The sequence below is a fragment of the Triturus cristatus genome, chromosome 3_1 (assembly GCF_964204655.1).
Source record: "Triturus cristatus chromosome 3_1, aTriCri1.1, whole genome shotgun sequence".
NCBI classification, from domain to species: Eukaryota; Metazoa; Chordata; class Amphibia; order Caudata; family Salamandridae; genus Triturus; species Triturus cristatus.
The window spans coordinates 757,884,277-757,904,658 of record NC_140583.1 but is presented as its reverse complement, the minus strand read 5'-3'; the positions used below and the strand labels follow the sequence as shown (position 1 = coordinate 757,904,658).

General features: G+C 44.0%; 1 protein-coding gene across 5 annotated transcripts in view; it reads right to left on the bottom strand.

The window, feature by feature from the left end:
* Positions 1-16,792: 16,792 nt before the first annotated feature.
* The window catches only part of BRSK2 (BR serine/threonine kinase 2), a 672,447-nt gene continuing 668,857 nt past the window's right edge, over positions 16,793-20,382 (bottom strand). For 4 of the 5 annotated variants that reach the window (XM_085644912.1, XM_085644916.1, XM_085644913.1 and 1 more), the window contains one exon: positions 16,793-19,963. In XM_085644912.1, the coding sequence (XP_085501038.1) occupies positions 19,779-19,963 (185 nt within the window). In that variant the 3' untranslated portion in view covers positions 16,793-19,778. Of the gene's footprint in view, positions 20,012-20,382 lie in introns of all 5 variants that reach the window. The other variant, XM_085644919.1, reaches the window with a different exon arrangement.

Below are 20,382 nucleotides of genomic sequence, written 5' to 3'. Positions count from 1 at the left end.
CATGTTGATGGAATGCTACTAGCTGCTATAGTCTATGCTATGAGTGGAGAAGTGTGGCTCACTGGTTAGAGAAGGCATACCCTGAAGCAGAGGTCAGACCCGGGACCAGGGTTCAAGTCCCGACGCGGCAGGGTCTGAGCCCAAGTGTCCACGGACTCGATAATTCTCACTTTGGTGCCTACTCGAATCATGGGTTCACACTCTGCAACTCTGGGCAATAGCTTGCTTAATCTCCACTACGGCCCACCCCCCCGCGGTGGGATGCCTGGCTTTCACCTTGGGGATGCCCAGTACGGGTTATCTCACAGGGAAAAAGCCAGGATGGGTTCCCAATGCAAACGCCGAGATGCCCAAGGGAAGTCGAGTGCTATATAAGAACATACATACAGTCACATTCAAAAAAACTTTTGTCATGAAATGTAGAAGTTAATGGATTTATGTATAATTTTTATGTTTATTACGTACTAAATGCTCAGCTCAATAAAAAAAAATATTAAAAAAAAAGAAATGGAAGGGGGCAAGGAGATCCAAAGTTTGGCGGCTGCCACAGAGAAGGAGTGATCGACCCATTTGGACCTGCAAAATCTGGGAGAAAACAGGTTTTATTAGGGAGGATGATCTCAAGGTCCCCTTGGAGTGTACCACTGAAAAAAGGTTTGAAAGTATGGCAAACCATTGCTATGCAATGCTAACAAAGGTTTCACCTCATTAGTGCCACTTTTATCACCCAAATACAGCAATAAATTGCTGAAAGCTGACCAGTCAACTTTTGATCTGTTTGAGCTAGAATCTTTATTTTTTCTTTAATCTGCAAATTATACAGCAGATGCTGGATTATGTGGCAAATGCGGAAAGTTTATAATCATGCAGAAAATGCTCTGCCCATAAAGTGACAAAATAATTAAAGAATAAATTCCAAACTAAAGTACAAATCATACATTATTTATTTAGTATTAATGATTATTAAAAGTGATGTATAACATTGATTGAAAGTAATTCAATTAAATTTTAATAAAAAAAGAGGTTACAATAATTTATAATCTAAAAAAGGTTGTTAAAATATTTTACAATTAAATGAGGAAATTAACATTAAATTTGCTAATATTTTTTACAATTTAAAATCATTTCATTTAATTTAACGGTATTTTCAATGGGGTTTTATTTAAGTCCCTACCTTCATTAATTTCAATGGGAGGGTGTTGCAGCTGCATTAGTTGGTCACGTGTGGTGCTGTGCATACTCCAGCTCTGAGGTGGAGTAATTTAATATATTTATATTAATTAAAGATTTATTTAAGAATGAAGTTAAGAGCTAGACTAATATACTACTGTTTAAGGTTCCTTTTTGTGGCTGTAGGACCATTAGAATGAAGTTTATGATTAACAGTGGGTTTACTTTTTTGTGAGTGGGTGCAAGTCCCTCCCTAAACCTGTTTCTAACCCTTCCTAAACCCCTCCTTACTCCTCCCTAGAACCCTCCCATGTAATAGTAAGTCTGCCCCTTTTCCAGCTACTCCCACTTGTCCCTCCAATATTTACTACTAAGGGCCTGAATCTGATGCCGCTAGGAAGGCCTCCTAACCGCATTTGTCCAAATCGGATCGGGAACTTTTCTTTCCGACCAAGTATAATGCGAGTTAGGCGTTAGGAATATCCCAATCCGAACCCAACAGCATTTGGAATGACCGAGCTGTACGGGGCAGAATCGTATGTCTCTTCGGGCCGCGTTTCCAAATGACCGAGTACGATGCTGGAATTGGACAGCCTTTCCGAATCGTGCCGTCCAACTCGAATCGGCAGTCGGAATCAGACTTTGGGGGCACGTAGTGGGCCCCCTGCACCTGGAGCCTTCCCAATCGGGCCCGTGGGGGTACCCATGGGTCCCCCATACCAGCCATGCACAGTGTGGCAGGCGCAAGGTGGTGCCCATCACAGGGTGCTCGATTTTCCCAAGCCACCCCTTTCTTCAATGGAAGCCTATGCATTCGGTCGGAACAAAGTCTCCCGTTGAAGTCAATGGGAGTCCAACCAAATCGTATCTAGAAGCATCCAGATGCATCATACTCAGTCGGTTAGACTCTCCCGATCTGATCGGAAACCATTCCCAAACCCATTCGGTAGGGAAGCTTTCCAAACCACATCAGAATCGGGCCCTAAGTAGTAAACTTACACGTGTTAGGATCTTTCCATAGAAAAGATAGGAAAGTTGGAGATTTATACTTCTTGGTTTGTGAATGGCATTTTGTAGTTCTTCAGTAGCATTACGGAGTACTACTAAAGTACTGCAAAATTTTATTTGTGAATAGTGTCCTATAAGTCTAGTGAGCATATGGAGTTGAGGACTAATTAGAACAAACAATTGGAAGATGTGAAATATAAACATAGGGTAACACCCGCACTGAAAACATGTAGGTGAGGAAACACAAAAGAATGAGACTCTGATATACATTACATTTTATGAGGGAGAGACCATGACTAGCCACTCATGTAGAAATAACTCCGACAAAAAAACCTGGACCAACAACCATACATAACATCTCTTTGGGAAAACCAGGTGCAGAGGCAGTGCTCAGATTCCTTCGGTCATAAAATTTCAAGATGTGCTCTCTCCATCCTTCTACCCCTTCCCCAGTGAAAAACCACAACAGGGAAATACCCCACCTTCTCACCATAGCATACACTCCTTGGTCAAGAGAAGGTTGTATGTTCTATCCCTTGGCACCCTCCCGCCCTGATGCTCTTTGATGGGAAGAACAAGAATTCAAAGATCTCCATCTGCTGACTGGGAACCCTAAAGCATCAAGGGGCCAAGCAATTGGCAAAATGTGTTATTAAAATAACGGTTTTGTTTTTCAGAGGCAGTAATGGCGGGGAGTCCTTCCTCAATTCTCCATACACTGCTATTTTAGAGACTGAATGGCATTACTCAAATTACTCATGCTTCTTCTGCCAACCACCTGTGATCCTCAGTTTAGCCCAAAGACAAGAAAATATCAATTTCCTTACACTGAATCAAAAAATGGAGTTTGGGATGGAGTTGATGATTGAAAGTGTGGTTTGTGCTAAAGGTACAGTCACCTTTGAGAGGGTGCTCCATTTGCTGTGTAATATCAACAATTCATCAGTATCATATTTTTAGGCACCAGCAACCCAGAGAGAGGTTTTACCCTGAAAGCTTCCTTTGACAAAAGTCATGAGCGGCACATTCACACATGCATTCATAAGTACACTAAGTATCACTAGAGGACTACTTTCTGTTGTACTTCTACATGCCTATGTGAATTGGTTCAGAACATCCAACTCACTGTTAATAAAAGTACAAAAAGGGCACAGTCCTTTCTGTTTGTACTAATTATATATAGATATTCCCTGAATATTCCCATTTTTTGAAGATTAGAACCCAATTCATAAAGGCAAGTAAGAGTACATAAAAGAGTATTTCCAGGCGTTCTACCTTACGTGCTACAGAATGCCTGCGAATAGGTCCCATGGTGTCATTCACAGATGGGACCTTTTGATGAATGCTGCTTTTAGGCTATGTGTGCATCCCATGGTAGATCCTGTCTTGTTCTGAATTGGCCAGCAGAATATTTACTGTATACTCTAGAAACGATATGAACCCTAACGTGATCAGGATCGTCCATGATGAAAAACAGGTCAACTTCTTTGAGTTCACCAAAGAGAGCCTGAGAAGGAAGGTGCTAATTTCACATTGGTGCCGCAAACTCCCCCAATTTATGAACTGGTGGATACTAAAAATGCATGCTTCCTAGTAAAGGCAACTGATCCGAAACATACCCTTGAGAGAAGTGCTTTTGTTTCCAGTGTGTCAGTGGTGGCCAAGCACCATTTACTGCAATCATAATTTGTGAAGGTCAACAACTGACAGCTATGAGTAAGGATAGACACTTTGAAAAACCTTTTGCCTTGTTTATACTCCTCTCTTCTCTTTACATCTTTACACATCACACTATCCTAATGCCTTCCACCAAAGTGCTGCCCTCTGAAATAGTACAAACACCTGTTGCCACTTGGTTCGGCATACTTTCTCAGTACCATGAGTCTCAATACAAAATCAAGCCTTGAAAAAGTCACTGTGTGACGAAACACGTAGAGGCTGTTATCCAGTATTGAGGACTGAAGAATATGAATTTGTGAAACATGAATGTACTGAAGAACAATTAAACTACGTATTTACACAATAAAGAAAGCTTCCTGCTCAACACAAGTCCTTACTGTTTGGACCTAACATGTTTTCTTGGATTACTTATTGAGTGCTATGGTTTTCCCTTTTTTTTATTCATGTTTACACATGTGATCTCTAGATCCAACTTTAACTCACACCTTTGGTAGTAGTGTGTGGGATAACCTCAAAAGCACCATCTCAAAACAATATTCTGTGCCTTTCATAATTACTTTATATCCACTACAATTGGTATACCATTACAAGGTGCAATTTTTAGACCACTACTACCTCCTTTGTTATATATGCCCTGATGACAGACCTAAAAAAAAGTTACAAGGGAACCCTACTCACGTGGCACCAGGGTATCTGGCACATGCATCAACAATGCCATTTGCGATTCCTTATTAGCGAAAAATAAGGATTCGCTAATAAGGAATAGCAAAAGGCTATGCATGTAGAAATCTCTTAAAAAATAGCAATTTCTAAACACTCCTTAATTGCGACTCGCAAATTGCGAGTTGCAATTAAGGAATACCTCCCCATTCATTCCTATGGGCCTAGAGGCCCATAGGAATGAATGGGAAGACATTCTCAATTTGCGATTCTCAATTAGAGAATCGCAAACTGAGAACGCAATTTCAAGGGTGCCAGGGTGTCAAAAGGACACCCTGTTGCACCCCTGAAATCTGCATATGAGTACATCTTGCACACACACATGCCCCAAGGGCATGTGTGTGTGTAAAATGGAACTTAGAAAAATGCACTTTAGTGCATTTCTCAAAGTTTTTGCAAATTACCATGAATGCGACCGGTGTTTTCGCATTTGGGATGATGCATCCCAAATGCAAAAGCACCGGTCGCAAAGGGGCAGATTCTGAGAATCTGCCCATTTGTGACCGGTTTTTGCTTTGATGCATGTGGGCCTATAAGTATTATATGTAGACACAATGGTTCCTGTGGTGGACAGAAGTGTAAAAGGATTGTGATATTATAATACGCAATCACTATGAATTATAGGGTTAATGAGATGTCAGAAGGAGAAAAGGACTGTACACAACACAGTATAAGGTAAAGACAACAGAAATGTATATAGTCATAGTAGAAAACAATAATTCAATTGAAACAGTATATTGTGTCCCCCGAGGAATTGACAATTAGTGAACAAATACATAGAGTAGCTTCCAATGTAGGTATAAAGTCGACCCTCCAAGCCAATGTATGGTGGGAGTGGTTCACTTTATTTTTGTTGTTTTTCTAGTTGCTAGATGCATGGAGGTAAAGGTAGAAGTCTTTTTTAATATGAGGCTTCTTGTTCTGTCATCATTGACCAGTTAGCCTCTCAACCGACAAACCAAGGAATGTCCACACTTGAGCAGAACTCACATTTCAATGCATAGGTTCCAGTATGCCTTAAAGACATGAGAGCAGCAGTAGGATTGGTGGGAGCGGACTGACTCGGCACTACACAGCACCGGGGAGGCTTTGCTTTGCTCTAACCCAGCTGTCGTAAGCCAGTTAGAGCTTTTGAAAGAGCGCATGTGTAGCTGGCCGCCACAAGACGGCTAGCCAAAAAGACATGCACACTTTAAACAGTGCACAGCCAGCCCACCCTCCTCCCTGCTGCTGTCAGTCAAGAGCGGCCCCGCCCCTATCCTGACGCTCTGTTCTGAACGGGGCTTGAAAAATAAAATGGTAATAAATTACCTTTTTCTTTTTTCTTTCTGGGACTTGGGGGATTTTTAAGTGAGACGAAGCTCCTCCTTTCCAGCGGAGTAGCCGCCGCTGGGAATTACAGCAGCAGATTCCATGTTGAAAATTGCAAATGACATAGTGAACATTACGATACAGGAAAAAATTCTTAGTGCTGAAAGTACTCCAGTAGGTGAAAGACAGTCCTACAGTAGGTTTACGGTTCGCTCTACAGTTGCGGATATCCCATTCCCAAATATTGTTTGTAAATGCTAGCACTGGAAGTTGCCAAGTTACTTTCCTTTAATAAGAATACTTCATGAACAGATTCCAATGTTGTATAAAGATGGCATAATTAGTAGTCTGCCGAGAATCCACAAAAGTCTGCTTTTTATGTCACACTGAGTGGTTGCCAGTGTGCTTTGATCAAGTAAGCACTGCTCCGATAAAGAAGTCTGCTGGGGACACACGGAAGCCTGGCATTTGTATCATATGGGAGGTTACTAACATGCTTTCTTCAAATAAGGACTCCTCATACAAAGGGACCCCCGCGATCACAGGAGCTTCGTCACAGGCAACTCACACTCAGGGGCAGATTTACAAGCCACTTGCGCCACTTTTGCGTCACTTTTCCCATGTTAAAAATGACACAAATGTGGCGCATGTGGCTTGTAAATCTGCCCCTCAGTATCTCCAATTTCAGGCAGCCAGAAGCTCATATGCCAGTACCTCGATTAAAGCCAGCGTACTCGCTGGATCTCTGATCTCAAGGCTCAGTGCTGGATTAAACCCTATGGAGGCCCCTAGGCAGTCGAAAATTCCTGCCCCGCTCGCAAATTATCTCCTAATATGTTTTTTATTGTACCAACCAACAATTTTAATAAACCAATTTTATTACACAAAACTCAACATTAACAATTATTACTGTTATTAAACAATTTTTCAATTTTAATGAACCAGCAAAACTTTAAATATTCACTTACCTCAATTTGTTTATGGTGAAATATTTCAGGATATCTTGAAAGTCTACCTTTTACAAGACGTCGTATTCAGTGGAGTCTTTAATGTAAAGGTTTCGCTTCTTTGAGTTGATACATTTTTTTCTATCTTTTGGAAACAATTTAAGAAAGTTTAACTGTAATTTTATTTCAAATTCAAATAATATTATTTTAAACCGTTGTCGCTGGCCCCTAAAAGGAATGAGGCCCACAGGCCAGTGTCTACTTTGCCTATTTGGTAATCCGGAACTGACAAGGTAAATAAAAATCATCTGTCAGTCTTTCCGGTGCACAATCAGGTCCTCATGTGCGGACAGCACAGCACACTTGGGGAGGTTGGGAGGAAGGAGGGCTGCCCATGTAAGCAGTGAGCACATTTTGATTTGAGGGGGAAAGGCTCCAAGAGAAGAGTGTGGCCTTATGAAAGTACATGGATGGCATTAGGATAGCTAGCATCAGTTTTGGGGGAATAGCGTGGTTAAGATATGATTTGCAGGTTAGGGCATGGAAGAGTGTCCGGCTGATGATAGCACTGGCGATATTGACCAGGAGATTTGGCTATAGTACATGATACCTATGGGATCAGTGCAAAATGGCACATATAGCAAGTGGGCTGCCTATTCCTTACCTGCCCTTTCCAATCTGTCCCACACAGAGTGGGGAGGGGGCGGGCAAGCAGCCCCCTATGCTGGCTTGCTGGAATTGTAACAAGGAAGTCTGTTATAGATACCCCTAAAAAATATCATGTCTGTTCAAGGTGTGACAGCAGGAGGCAACACGCTCCTGGCAGGACAGCGTAGTAGGGATGGCAAAGGAGTGCTGGCAAAAGGCGGATTCTCTGGTCAAACCGGAGTATCCATCATGGTTGAAGAGATATCCTGATGGTGCAATGGCGGCTTTATTGTGGGAGGATTTTCATTATGTTTTTTGCCTGCCTTACACAGATCCCTCGGTGTGTCGTCAAGCAGACAATCTGAAGCCCTGCAAAGCGACAGAAGTATGGATGAAGCTGTGGAAAGAATTGAGTCAGTGAAGGATGACAAGGCCATTTCTGATTCTGCAGTTCTGGGATCTGCTGGTGTCCCCACTAGGGGTAGTGCCAAAGTCAATTCCAGAGGAGTTCAGGCTTATGCACCATCTGTCATGGCCTGAATGGGGTTTGTGAATGATTTCATTGACCAGGTGGAGTAATATTCCAGTGTAGACATGGCCATTCAGCTGGTGCAGAGATGAGAGCCTGAGCGAAACTGGCCAAGGCAGATACTAAATTGACTTTTCACTTCTGCCAGTGCAACGGGATTATTTCCACTTGCTAGGAATACAGTTTCAGTTCGGTTACTTTACTGACAAGTACATGCCTATGGGATGATCAGTTGCGTGTGCAGTGTTTAAAACAATGTAGCACCTTCCTGGAATGGGTGGTTCAAACTGTTGCAGCATTTGATTGGAGAATTACCTGAATGATTTCTTGCTAGTAGGGACAGCAGTAGTAATGAGAGAGTGTGCAAGACTGATAGGACATTGCAGTGGTCGGGGGCTATTTTGGCATGCCACTGGCAGCCAAATAGAACTGAGGGACTAGCACCTATGCTTATATTTCTGGGGATTGAGGTGGACTCAGTGGCAATGGTGTTGCAGCTTCTAAGTTGAGGTGCTGATTGCTATGATTGATGAGATACTACACAGAAAGGGAAGTGTGAGCTGCTACTGGCCCACAAAGTGTTGGGCTATTTGAATTTTGAAATTAGGGATGGTGGTCCCAGGGCATGCCTTTTGCAGAAGCTTTGCTTTTCCGATGGAGAAGGATGTGAAGCCACATGACAGGATTTGATTGTCCAGATGAGTGAAGGATAACATGTTGGTTTGAAAGCGTTATTTTGTGTGTTATAATGGAGTGACCGACCATGTGGCTACAAAATAACCCAATAGCATTGAAGGTGGAGATTTTTTGGGATGCCTCGGGAGCAGGGGTTACTGAGGTGTTCTTGGATGGGTCTTGGTGTTTAGAGGGCTGTCCCCAATCTTGGAAGGTCAAAGACCACAGTATTGCCTTTTTGGAATTTGTCCATGACTTCTGGAAGTGCGTCTGTGGGGTGATTTGGTGAGGAACAGGAGAGTAATGTTTGTGTCTGACAATGCGATTATGGGTGCAGTCGGTGAACAAGATGACTACTTCAGATACGTTAGTGTTGAAGATCCTGAGAGAGTTGATATTACTGTGCTTGGAGAGGAACATCCTCTTTTGAGCTAAGCACATTGTGGGTCTGGATAACGGCCTGGCTGGTTTAATTTCTCATTCACAGTGGGAGAGGTTCTGTGGTTTAGCACTGAATGCAGCTAAGGAAGGTCATTGGGCTGTGAAAGCATACACACTAGTGGAATATTTTCTGGCAGAGTCCACAAGGAAGATGTGTCAACAGGGCTAGAGAGAGTACATAGCATTACATGCCAGATGGCGTCAATGGGGTAACATAGGCCCCGCAGCCCATGAAGAGCGGGTGGCAAGCTCCAGGGGCCCCCTCAGCACAGTACCCTTACCTGAGAGCTTCTGATTAAGTCCAGAGGAGCCCCCTCAAGTTTCGTCACTCCGCTGGATGGCGTGGCTGTGACAGAGTGGTGTTATGGTTGAGACATGGGGACATGCTGGAAGTAATTTTGGGTCAGAAAGAGAGGGGTTTATTTGCAATGAACATAGGGATCAAGCTGGCTGGTATTGATTTCTATGGAAAGATGTGATGGATGTATGACCCATGTGGAGGAAAGCTGGTTCGGAGAGAGTTAGATGGCTGGTCGCAACTGCATGGCAAGGTGCCCCATGTAATGTGATTTCGATAGGCGTCCTGATGGCTATAGTAGAGTAGGCAAGAGTTGGTTGTGCTTCTGCCTGGGAGGCACAGCTCTTTAGAGCACTATTCAGTTTCACTTTTGCGCCTTTAGGGTTTCAGAGTTGGTAGGCGGGAAAGGGAGTTAGGTATGGTGTTGGCAGATCTTGTGTGGCGTACAAAGGGTTTTGAAATGCGTTTGAGGAGGTCAAAGAATGATTAGAAGGGTAGGGGGGCACTGGTGCACATATACTGTTCAGGTGAGGCATGGGTTTGCCCTTAGTTGCAGTCGTGGGCCTTTTTGGAGGTATGGGGCTGTGGTAAGGGTCCCATTTCCTTGCACAAGAATGATTTTGTAGAAAGATCAGGGCAGTTGGTGGGAGTGTTGAGGAAATGTTTATGGGCTTCGGGCTTGCCGCAATTAGACTTTGACAATCTCTTGTTTCGGATAGGGGAAGTGACAGAGGGTTCTGGTCTGGGGATGGGGAAAGACAGACTGACGAGTTTGAGTAGGTGGTGGAGTAATTTAGTGTGGAGATATGTTCAGTGGGAAAAGGACTAACAGGTTGTTTGCTTTAGTGGCAGATGCTCCTTGTGCGGAGTCTTCCTGGCGGGATGTATGGATCTGTGGGCACTCCTTGGTGAAGTGGTCTGGGTGCAGGCAAAGAGGCAATTTGGAGGCAACCAGTTGGGGCTCAAAAAAGATGATGCCAAGATGCTTTTGTTTGGCCTTGGTGTGATCCGTTGGGGCAACTGGTGTCAGCCTTGTGGGAGTACCATGCAAAGTGGGGCAACCCAGATGTTTTAGACAGGCATCTGGAGGAGAATGATATGGTGCAATCCACTGGACTGGATTTGCTGAAGTCCATGAAGCGGGACTTGGAAATGCTGAAGGTCAGCTTCTGTTCCACAAATGTTTTCTGGACTAAGTTGTTGCCTAGAAGGGTGTGGAAGATCACACAGCAGCCTGCTGTGATAAATAGAGCCAGGAATGAGCTGAATAGAGAGAAAACTGGTTTCTGCTATGTGAGAGGGGTGCAGGTGATAGTGCCCCATATGTTCAGGCTGATGGGCTTCACATGTCTTATCAGAGCAATAACCTGTATTTGGAAGGACTGACGACACCAGTGGAAGGGTAAGAAGCTCTGAGTTGGAGGAACAGAAATGGAAACTCAGGGAGAGTGTCTGATGGCAGAGGACGGCAAACTGATTGGCAGAATGATGGGGGAGGGTGCAAGAATGAACAATTAATCCAAGCAGGGGCGTAGCTTCGGTGGGAGTGTTTGGGGTGTTACACCCCCTAATAAATGTATTTTCTGGTAAATAGTTGGGTACAGGTGCTTTCAGTCGGGTACGGTGATGTTTCCGTTGGATTTCACCAGGACGTTTGACATGCACACAGACAAAAATGCACACACTCTCTCTCCCTCTCTCTATTTTGAAAGTCTTAAAATGTTGGTTAGTTTACAAAATATAATGTTTTCCCTCTCAGTACCCTTACCAACCTGAATTCCTCTCCCTTTCCACTGCTCCTTTACCTCCTCTTAGGCACCCTGCTTGTGGTATAATATATTTTCAAATGGAATGCCTGCATGATTGTTAGAAAACGTGAAGTACATCTCTCTCCCACCCCCCATCTTACTGGACAAGCTACCTGCCTGGAGCCACGTTCTGGGGCAAGAACATGGGCCTGGTCGAAGGGCGGCCAGACTCAACACGAGGGTTAATGATGGGTTCCCGTGCAAGAAGCACAAGGTCTCATGGCATTTCAAAAGTTGTGTGCAGCTTAGAAGTCTTTAGGGGGTGGGGATGATAGCAGGTGGGAATTACTTAGAGGAGGTGGGCTGGTTAAGTACTTTTAGTTAGCCCAGTTGACAGGGTAGCTTGTGTGGCTCAGCCAAAGGGTTATGTACTCTGTTCGCCAGTTGTAAATAGAGCGACCTTTTGCACTCAAAGCAAGCAGAGTGGTGTGATCCTTTCCTCACAATCAGAGCCCCAAGAGCAAGTGGCGCAGCACACTCAACACTCGGGGGGGTTTATAGAAAGTAGAGGGAACAACGCTGTAATCACCGCATTTTCCTTTGAGCCTACCAGCAAGCTGACGCCCACCACCCACCTTGGTACATATTGGTGGATATTGGGAATGGGTGTTTTATTGTTATAGTGCTAATAATGTTGTAGATTGTTGTTGCTGGAGAACAAGTGGAGAAAGGTAAACTGTTCAGCTGATTGGGGAAAACATGGGGGGGGTGCAAGAATGAGCAAAGAATAATGAAGCCAGGATTTGGGGCATCCAAGAGTGGACAGGCTTGACAAGATGGTTATTGTGGGTTCTGGTGTGAGGACCACAAGGACGCATGGAATTTCAAAGGTTGTGTGCAGTTCAGAAAATGTTTGGGGTCATGATGTTGGGGGTGAGAGTTCCTGAGGGGAAGCTGGCTGGTTTACAACCTTTTGATACCCCAGTTGACAGGGTAGCTTGTGCAGCTCAGCAAAGGTCTAGGTAATCTGCTTGCCAGTTATAAATAAAGCAGCATTTTACACTCAAGGCGAGCGGAGTGGTGTGATCATTTCTCCTCGCAGCTTTCATGTGAATGTGCACGGTGTCTTAGTGCTTCCACGCACTCCACAAACAACATGCAGTGCGAGAAATGCTGTAATCCATGGCCACAGTGTCCTCACACTGACATGCGCTTTGTACAACAACACGTTTAATTGAAAAATGTATTCTCCTCATTCTTCACACGTTAGATGCATTAAGGTAGATATGACTTTAAGTCCTGGGTTAAATGCTTGTTGGCTGCCGCTCAAATTAAAAGGCTGGTTTTTCCAACCGATAAAGGCCACTGCCCTCATGCAGACTTGAGACAAATGAAACACGCACGCCCTCTGGACGATGAACCAGAGTGGGTCTGCTTCGCACTCAGTCAAATATAGGCGGTCCAAAATGTCTTCAGTGTGCTCCCAGATGTCCAACACTTAATCTTCAAATGCTCTGCTTCGCACAGAGTTCAACTTTACCACCATCGGGCTCAGTCAAGTACTTGGTTGGCTAACTCATTGCTAACATACTTTAAAGTTCTATATGCTAGAGACATGCTAGTAAAGGTAGAGTCTGTATTAAGGTAACAATACTTGTGTGGTCATCCCTGACCAGTCAGTCTTTCAACTGACCAATCATGGAATTCCCATAATTGAGAAGAACTTTATTACAATACACAGGTTCCAGTATGCCTAAAGGCAGAACACAGTGTCAGTCTGAATTATGTTCTTCTTTGGGTGTATGGTATCTCTGTATGGTGTCTCTGTTTCTCTAGGATTGCTAGAAAGTCATAGCCTTTGTCAGCAGGGAGCTATCCACAGCTAAATGACAAAGTGGAATGGAGTGGGCACCAAGGATTTAATCTCTTGTCTCAGGAACTGTATACATTAGGTTCCCCCTCCTACTGCCTCAGGATCCCTAGTAATTCCCTCTTTGATGTGGAGACCACTGAGAGCATGTAAAGCTGCCAAATCAGCCTAACTTTTACTCTACTAAGTTTAGTACCCCCCTCAACTTTCTTCTAAGTCTAATTTCCACAGATGGCAAGCTTTCTCACATTTTTTGCTCTGAGGACGAACTCTAAAGAGGCCAAAATGGCAACAAAAAAAGACAAAAGGCAAGAAAGTTTGGTTTTGGAATCCGATATTGGGGTATGTATGAGAACGTCGCCTCAAGGTTGACATTATACCCTGCCTTTCTGGCACTTTCAGATGCAGAAAACTGTGAGGGCTTTTGATGACTGCTGGATCTTCAGGTGCATTGAGCCTTTTTTTTAAAATTTACTTTTTATATTCAGCCATAACCTTTCTAGTTTGGACAGATGTCAACAATGCCCCACAGGCTCTGGTCTTAACTGAAGCAGAAAAAGCATTCGGTTGGACAGAGTGGGCATTCCTTCGGGCAGCAATGCAGGTCATGGCTATACCAATGTAATGCACTAAATGTCTTCAAGTGCAGCAGCACCAGCACCAGGTATCATTCTACATTTATGGATTGCCGTATGGATCATTTTGCATCACACATGTGTCGGGGTTGTCTACCCTTCCCAGTGTTATATGTATTGTATATGAGTACTTAATCACAGTGGCTGATGATCAGAAACTATCAATAGTCACTGCTGGCTTAAAGTTTGAAATCCTGAATTATTCAGATAAAGTAGTAATTGGTACTTCCCAGTCCACATCTGCAGAAGAAGCCAGAGAAGACCAGGCAAGTTTAGTTGCCCAATTCAGCCACATTCCAGTGTGGGCCTCAGCAGACGAGAGAAATCTGTTACCTTTCCCAATATGTGGCCAGATATAGTGATAATCCGTGATGCTTAAATCGGGTGTGGGCGTAGATTATGCTAATTCAGGATAAACTAACTGACTGTATGTTGTTGGGATGAATGTCTGCATGCAATCCACCATTGTACTGGATGGGGAAGTCACTTTTGCGAAAAAGCTTGTATTTGGGAGCTATATGCTGTGTTGCATATAATCAGGACCACATTTCTTGAATTTTCCCCTTTAAAAAAAATCTTTTTGGAGTTGTTTCTTTCAATTTGTCACGGTTTGCAACAAAACACAGATACAAACAGTATACGTTAATTGACTTTGTCTCAAAAAACTCTTTCAGACCAAACTGTCCTAAATAACTAATGGTTTTGGTTCTGCCATAACTCTGGCTTCAATGGAGTATCACTCACAGGCCTCATACATTCCAGACTTACAGTCATCCCTGCATCCCCCATCACAGACTTCATGTGCCTCAAGGGATCGCCACCATATCTCTGTACAAAGAATTGAGGGTCAGGCAGCATCTTTACTAGACATCTTTATTCGACTCGCCGTTGGAACTGCTTAGTGTAATCTTTATACATTAGGAAGGCCTCCATGTCAACAAGTCCGTTTGTTTATCCATTTCGCGCCATTTTATAACATCAACGTATCAGTTCACTTTGGAGAGAATGTACAAAATCAGGCTCGCTCTTGGTATTGCTGAACAGTTCGTTTAATTCTGTTTTATCATGTAAAAGAGAAACAAACCAACACTGTGTGAAGTTGGGCGGCCATTGTCCAACCAGCCGACACCTTTTCAACTTTGAAGAGTTTCCTCGTGCATGTGTTTAGCTTATTCTACGTCCCGTCTTCTGTAAAGCTTGGACGGAACACAACAGGTATGTGTGGCGGAAATGACGTAGGGCATGAGGGAAGTGGGGAGGAGAAGGCGAAGCAGAGAGTGTGCAGTCTAGAGAGAGAGGAGCAGAGCAGGGGGAAGGAGGGAAACTGCAATACAGGTGAGAGAAGGAAATGGAAACATGAGGAAAAGAAAGGTGTTAGTAGAGGGGGGAAAAGGGGAACTTGTAAAAGAGCAACCAGAGGAAAGTCGGAGGGAGCAAGGAGAGGAGAAAAAAACAGCCAAACGAAGTGTGCATATAGACAACAAATATGCAACATAATGGACACTCTAAAACCAAGTAATCAGTACTATTAAAGAAGGGAAAGAAAGGAATGGGGTCAAAAGCGGGAGGAGGATGGGTGGAGAAAGTAAAGGGAAACAGGAACTCTGAGACATGGTTACAGTGTATGTATTACACAAAACACTCCTTGGTTTATAGTAGTACCCAGGTGTCATGGAAGCATCGCTATCTTTTTCTTTGGGACTAGCACACAACTCCCGGGACTATGGCAGCAAAGGAGGCACCAAAAACCGAGTAGCAGAGGAAATGCCCTTCCTGTCTCATGCTACCTACTCTGTTCTCTCGCCTCAATCCTGCCCCACAGCAATATCTTCTCTGCAATGAAAACGTTTCCACCCACAAGCCTCCAGTGGAGCAAAACAGGGTTGACCTGATTTTCTAAGACACAAGGGTGTGGATCCTGAATGCCACACGCGGGCTAGTTAATGGAAACAGAAAACATACTGCATTGCTGATCACTTGTAGCAGACCAGATTATTCTCTGCCCCTTTGTAGGTGGCAATGCATACATGTATTTATTCAGGTACTGCATGGCTTGCATCAATTAAAATCCACAAAGATGAAATGAACTCATGACCAGCATTGGATCTTGTTCCCAGCAGAGAACGTGAATTTAACAGGTGGTAGACAGGTTACATTTCATAAATATTTGGTTGCAATTTGTAAAGACATTATTTGGGTAAAATCAGAGTTAAAAGGAAAAGTGTTTTCAATCATTTTGTCACAGGCAAGATGTAAAAGTAAATACTGTAGCTTGGTTATCTTTCAAGTTCCACCACCTTCCTCCAGATTCCATCTGTTGTCAAGATCTTTTAGGGCTTGGGTTGGTTTGAAGGTCCCACAATGTTGACCATCAAAATGGAGGCAGTAAGGTGTTTTTGTCTGGAGATACTTAGCACCTCGCCTTCAAGGGCCGCGTGACAGGAGGGTGAAACCTTTGTATATTTACCTCTAAACTGCCACCATATGCTTGTTTGTACAACAAACGCAAATATTCACCCTATATGGGAATAATTGTCTTCAGACAAACACTTTTTCAATAACTGATAAAAGGAAAAAACACAAAAGGCAAATTTTATGTAGGCCGTTTGTTAAAGAAAATCTTGAAGTCATGCTATTTTTAAACGTTTTCTTTTTATTTGGGTCGACATTTTGCATTGCCTGGTATTGCTTTTTGAAGTCAGCACCAGCCATCAAGGTGCAAAGGCGTGACAGGCCGCTTTTGATCTGCAAAAGCCAAAATGTGGAAGGCCAGGAACATCACTGTTTAAAATATTCTTAAAGCCAGTGTTCCATCCCCTTGCGCCCCCTCCTCTGTCATGACATGGACTTATGAAACCTTTCCCGCATAATCAACCGGGAACGGTCTTGGATGTGATACATATATGTGCATATAAATACCCAGTTCGAGAAAATAACTTAAACCAAACATCACAATAATGCCACTTGCTCATCCCTTTTACCCTCCCGCTCCCACCCCAGAAAAAACTTTATAAAAATATGTTTTGCATTCATTTTTTTAAGTTTACAATATCTTTGAGATTACATTTCCCGGGCATCCCAACTCCCACCCACCCCCCACAACTACCCTCCTCATACCATCCCTTTCCTTTTACAGTAAGATGGACAATGTTTAACAGTGTCAGGAAATAAATAGCATCCCCTGGCCCTGACCCCCAACATTAAAAATAAAGAAAATAAAACACAAGTGATAAATAAGCGTTTAAATTAAATAATTATACGTCGCAAATAAATAACACTGGTATACATTCACTGAAGCACTGGGCAGCAAAAACTCAGTTGCATTCAAGGTTGTCTGGCCAATGGGAAGGAGGCAGCCTGGACTCTCCTCCCCACCTTCACTGGTGGTGTGATTTCTGTGAGAGAGGCCGTCCTGGTCCTCCACAGGCATGTGACCAACTCGCTTCCTGCTACTGGCTGTGCACAATCCTGCCTCAGACAGAGGGATGTGGGGGATCACTACAGGCAGAAAGCAGTACTGCGGTTAAATGACAAAATGGCTGCGTTGAGTTTCTGCCACTTACGTCCAAAACTAGTTCCTGCTGCTTTGCTGCTTCTGGGATGCAATTTCGCTCACCCTTCCCCTTTCATTTCCATCCAAAGTCAGAAGGGCTGCAGTCCATGTGGAAATTAGCATCCCCCCCTAGACACAATTCGACTGGGTTGGTTCACTCTCACGGGGGCATCTTTACCCCGCACCCAGCTGGCAGAATGGTCCCATTCATGGGCACACTTCCTAACTCCCATCCTGCAGAGAGGTCTGACAAAAACAGACTGAGGTCACAGCAGCATCACCCTCAACCTCTTCAGCGAGGAATAGTCCAGTTCTGTGAATTTCCATGGAGATCAAATTTGGCTGCAAGTCAATTGTATTTTTTTGTTCTTTCGCTGAGGATTTTCCATTTCCCTGTCAGCAGCAAAAATAACATGGAAACGAAAGAAAAGATACATCTTTGTTTTTTTTTCTTTTTTACAAAAAAAAGCTCCTGGAAGAGATTGTCCATGAGAAAAAAGAGCCTCTTCTTTGTTTTCATAGTCTATGAAATTGATGCTTTAGCTTATATATTTATCATCTCAAGGACACCACAATTGTAGCCCCAACAGCCTGCTGCACCGCATCCTTTCCCCCCTTCTTCAAAAACCACAAACTCTGAGGTGACCAAGGAAATTGGACTTGGAGAATCCATTGGTTTAGAAACCCGCAGCAAGTGCTTCTGTGAACTGTTGTCTTGCTTTGCAAAACAAGGATCTGCCTAGTCAAACTTCCTTTTAAAGTGTACTTGGCATGCCCCCTTTTAACGCTTGAGAAAAGTCTCGGATTGAGAACACAGCGGTGTGAAGTCCTCCATGGCATGTAGTGATTTTGCTGCTCATGTTATGGTGGATCAGAGGAATTTCAAGACATTGTGGGTGTGTGTGATAGGGCTGGCGACTGACTGGCACCAGAAGTTCTTTTCAGACAATAGTGTCAAGAAGAAGAGCAAATGAAAAATAATTATCGCCAGCCCCTTCTCGAGACAGACCATGCCCATTTAGTGCACCCACCACTCACTGCACTGGGGAACATCAGAGAACTTAGGCTTAGATAATGTCTTAATAAAAAGAAGAACGAGCTCTCAAAATAAGGGACATTTCGCCGCTTGGTTCCCAAACATTGACCAACTTTGTAGGAAGCTTAGAGAATGGAGCGATGTGTACCCTTTTCTCTTGACGTCAATAAGTGGAAGCTTCCCAGCAGACACCTTCAAGAAGGAACTTGTGATGATGATGGACAGTTCTGAATTATCACAAAGGAACTTCTTTGATCTTCCTCCTGAAGGTCTTCATCTGCAGGCAATGGTGGCTTGGTGAGCAGAACACCCCTTTCACCAGAGTTGGAACATCCCTCAGGCTTTCCCCTGCCACTAGAAAGGCTTGAAGACAGTGAAAGAGGGTGTGATGGGAAGAGACATGATGTCAGAAGGGGTGATGCATGGAAGACAAAACTAAGAAAACAAGGACCCAAACAGGAAACACACATTTCACTCACAGGTAAGGCAGACTGAGCTATGATATAGTTCCTAATAAGCTGACCCCTCTGGGAGGTTGGTAGGACTGAGACAGTCGTCTTTGTGAGGTTTGCCTGACAAGCAGCTTTCTAAAGGCTGGTCCTACCAGAATTCCAGAGGTCCCAGTCTCTCAGACCATTTCCAGATGTTACTATATGCCTATCACCCTTTGCCACACAGACAACATGACTGGGAGTGAAAGAAAGAGGGTCTCCTAAAGCGGACAGGATATTAATGCATCAATAAGCATAGATGTGGGGACACTTTTAATCAGGAACTTTGCAAGAGTGCAAATTGTATACCTGGCAGTCAGGACCAATCCCTACCGTACCAACACCCCGGTTCTTTGGGTTCACGCATGCTTCTGCTGCGGGATGCCCAAACTCTTTGCTGGACAGGACCATTGTGGTGCATTCCAGGAATAGTGCATTGGCAAACTTTATTGACCAGTTGACTACTGGGTCACAGGACACACCCGACCCAAGAAAAATGCAAAGCAGGTTCCTTTAGGCATGCTCCGGATTATCAGCAGGCAGAAATAAGAGTAGTTAAAAACTGGATGCCTTTAAAAAACGTCTTTTTAGTCCGATTGGTTTGGGGCTTGACTACAAATCTAGGTGATCCTCCCTCTCCAGAACACTTATATCTAAGTGGGCCTGAGTAAAAGATTTTGCTGCACATGTAGGTGATGAACCCAGGGCTACGGCATCATCATGTGTGGCGAAAACTTTGATTACGTGCCCAGTCGCATATTAGTGCTTTAATGTATATTTAACTATGTAGTATGCAATATATATGTATAAATAAATATATATACATATCAACAGTCATTCCATCATACACAACCAGTCTACCCATGAGCAGGGGGGTCAAGCCGTCATGCTTTTAAATCTCAGAACCTGCTCCCCCCCCTTAAGGATTAATCGTTCCAGCGAGCATTTCATGTTTTGCCTCCCCTCCCCTGAGACTGGTAAATCTCATTTTGCTTTGGCTCGTTACAACATGGTGCTGCTAGGGCCGCTCTGGAATGCTGATGGATGTGGGAGCCTTTGCCTTCTCCTTGCCGCTTCCGCCCCCTGGGCACTTGGCTTCTCCTCGGTGCCCGGGCTCGTGCGGGCCCGGTTCGTTTCGCTTGCCTCCGGATTTAGGCTTGGTGGGGCTGCCGGGCGAGTGGCCGGCCGTCCCGCTCTTCTCGTCTGAAAAAAGTTGTTTAATTACGTCAAAGAAGTTACTGACCGGACGGCCTGGGTGTAGAAAAAAAATAAGAAGAAAAAAGAAGGGGAGGAGTAAAAGAGAAAAAGGGGCGAGGGAGGCAGAGAGGGAAAAAGGAAAGAGAAACACAAATGAACCATGGGGAATTGGTCGAGGGAAGGCAACACTATGAAAGGAAGCTGCATGCTGGGAATGTAGAGAGGTGCAAGGCAACAGGGCATAGCCATTCAATGCAGCCTTAGGGGGCGTGGCTGCCATCCTCCCAGGATCATGCCAAATTTGTGAATATTCAGAATGCAAACAAATCCCAGAATAATGTAACTACGCGACAGTTCTATTTCACCCCTCAGAGACTGCAATAACATGCAATTTCCCTTCATTATTGTCGTAGTTACCCGCTGTC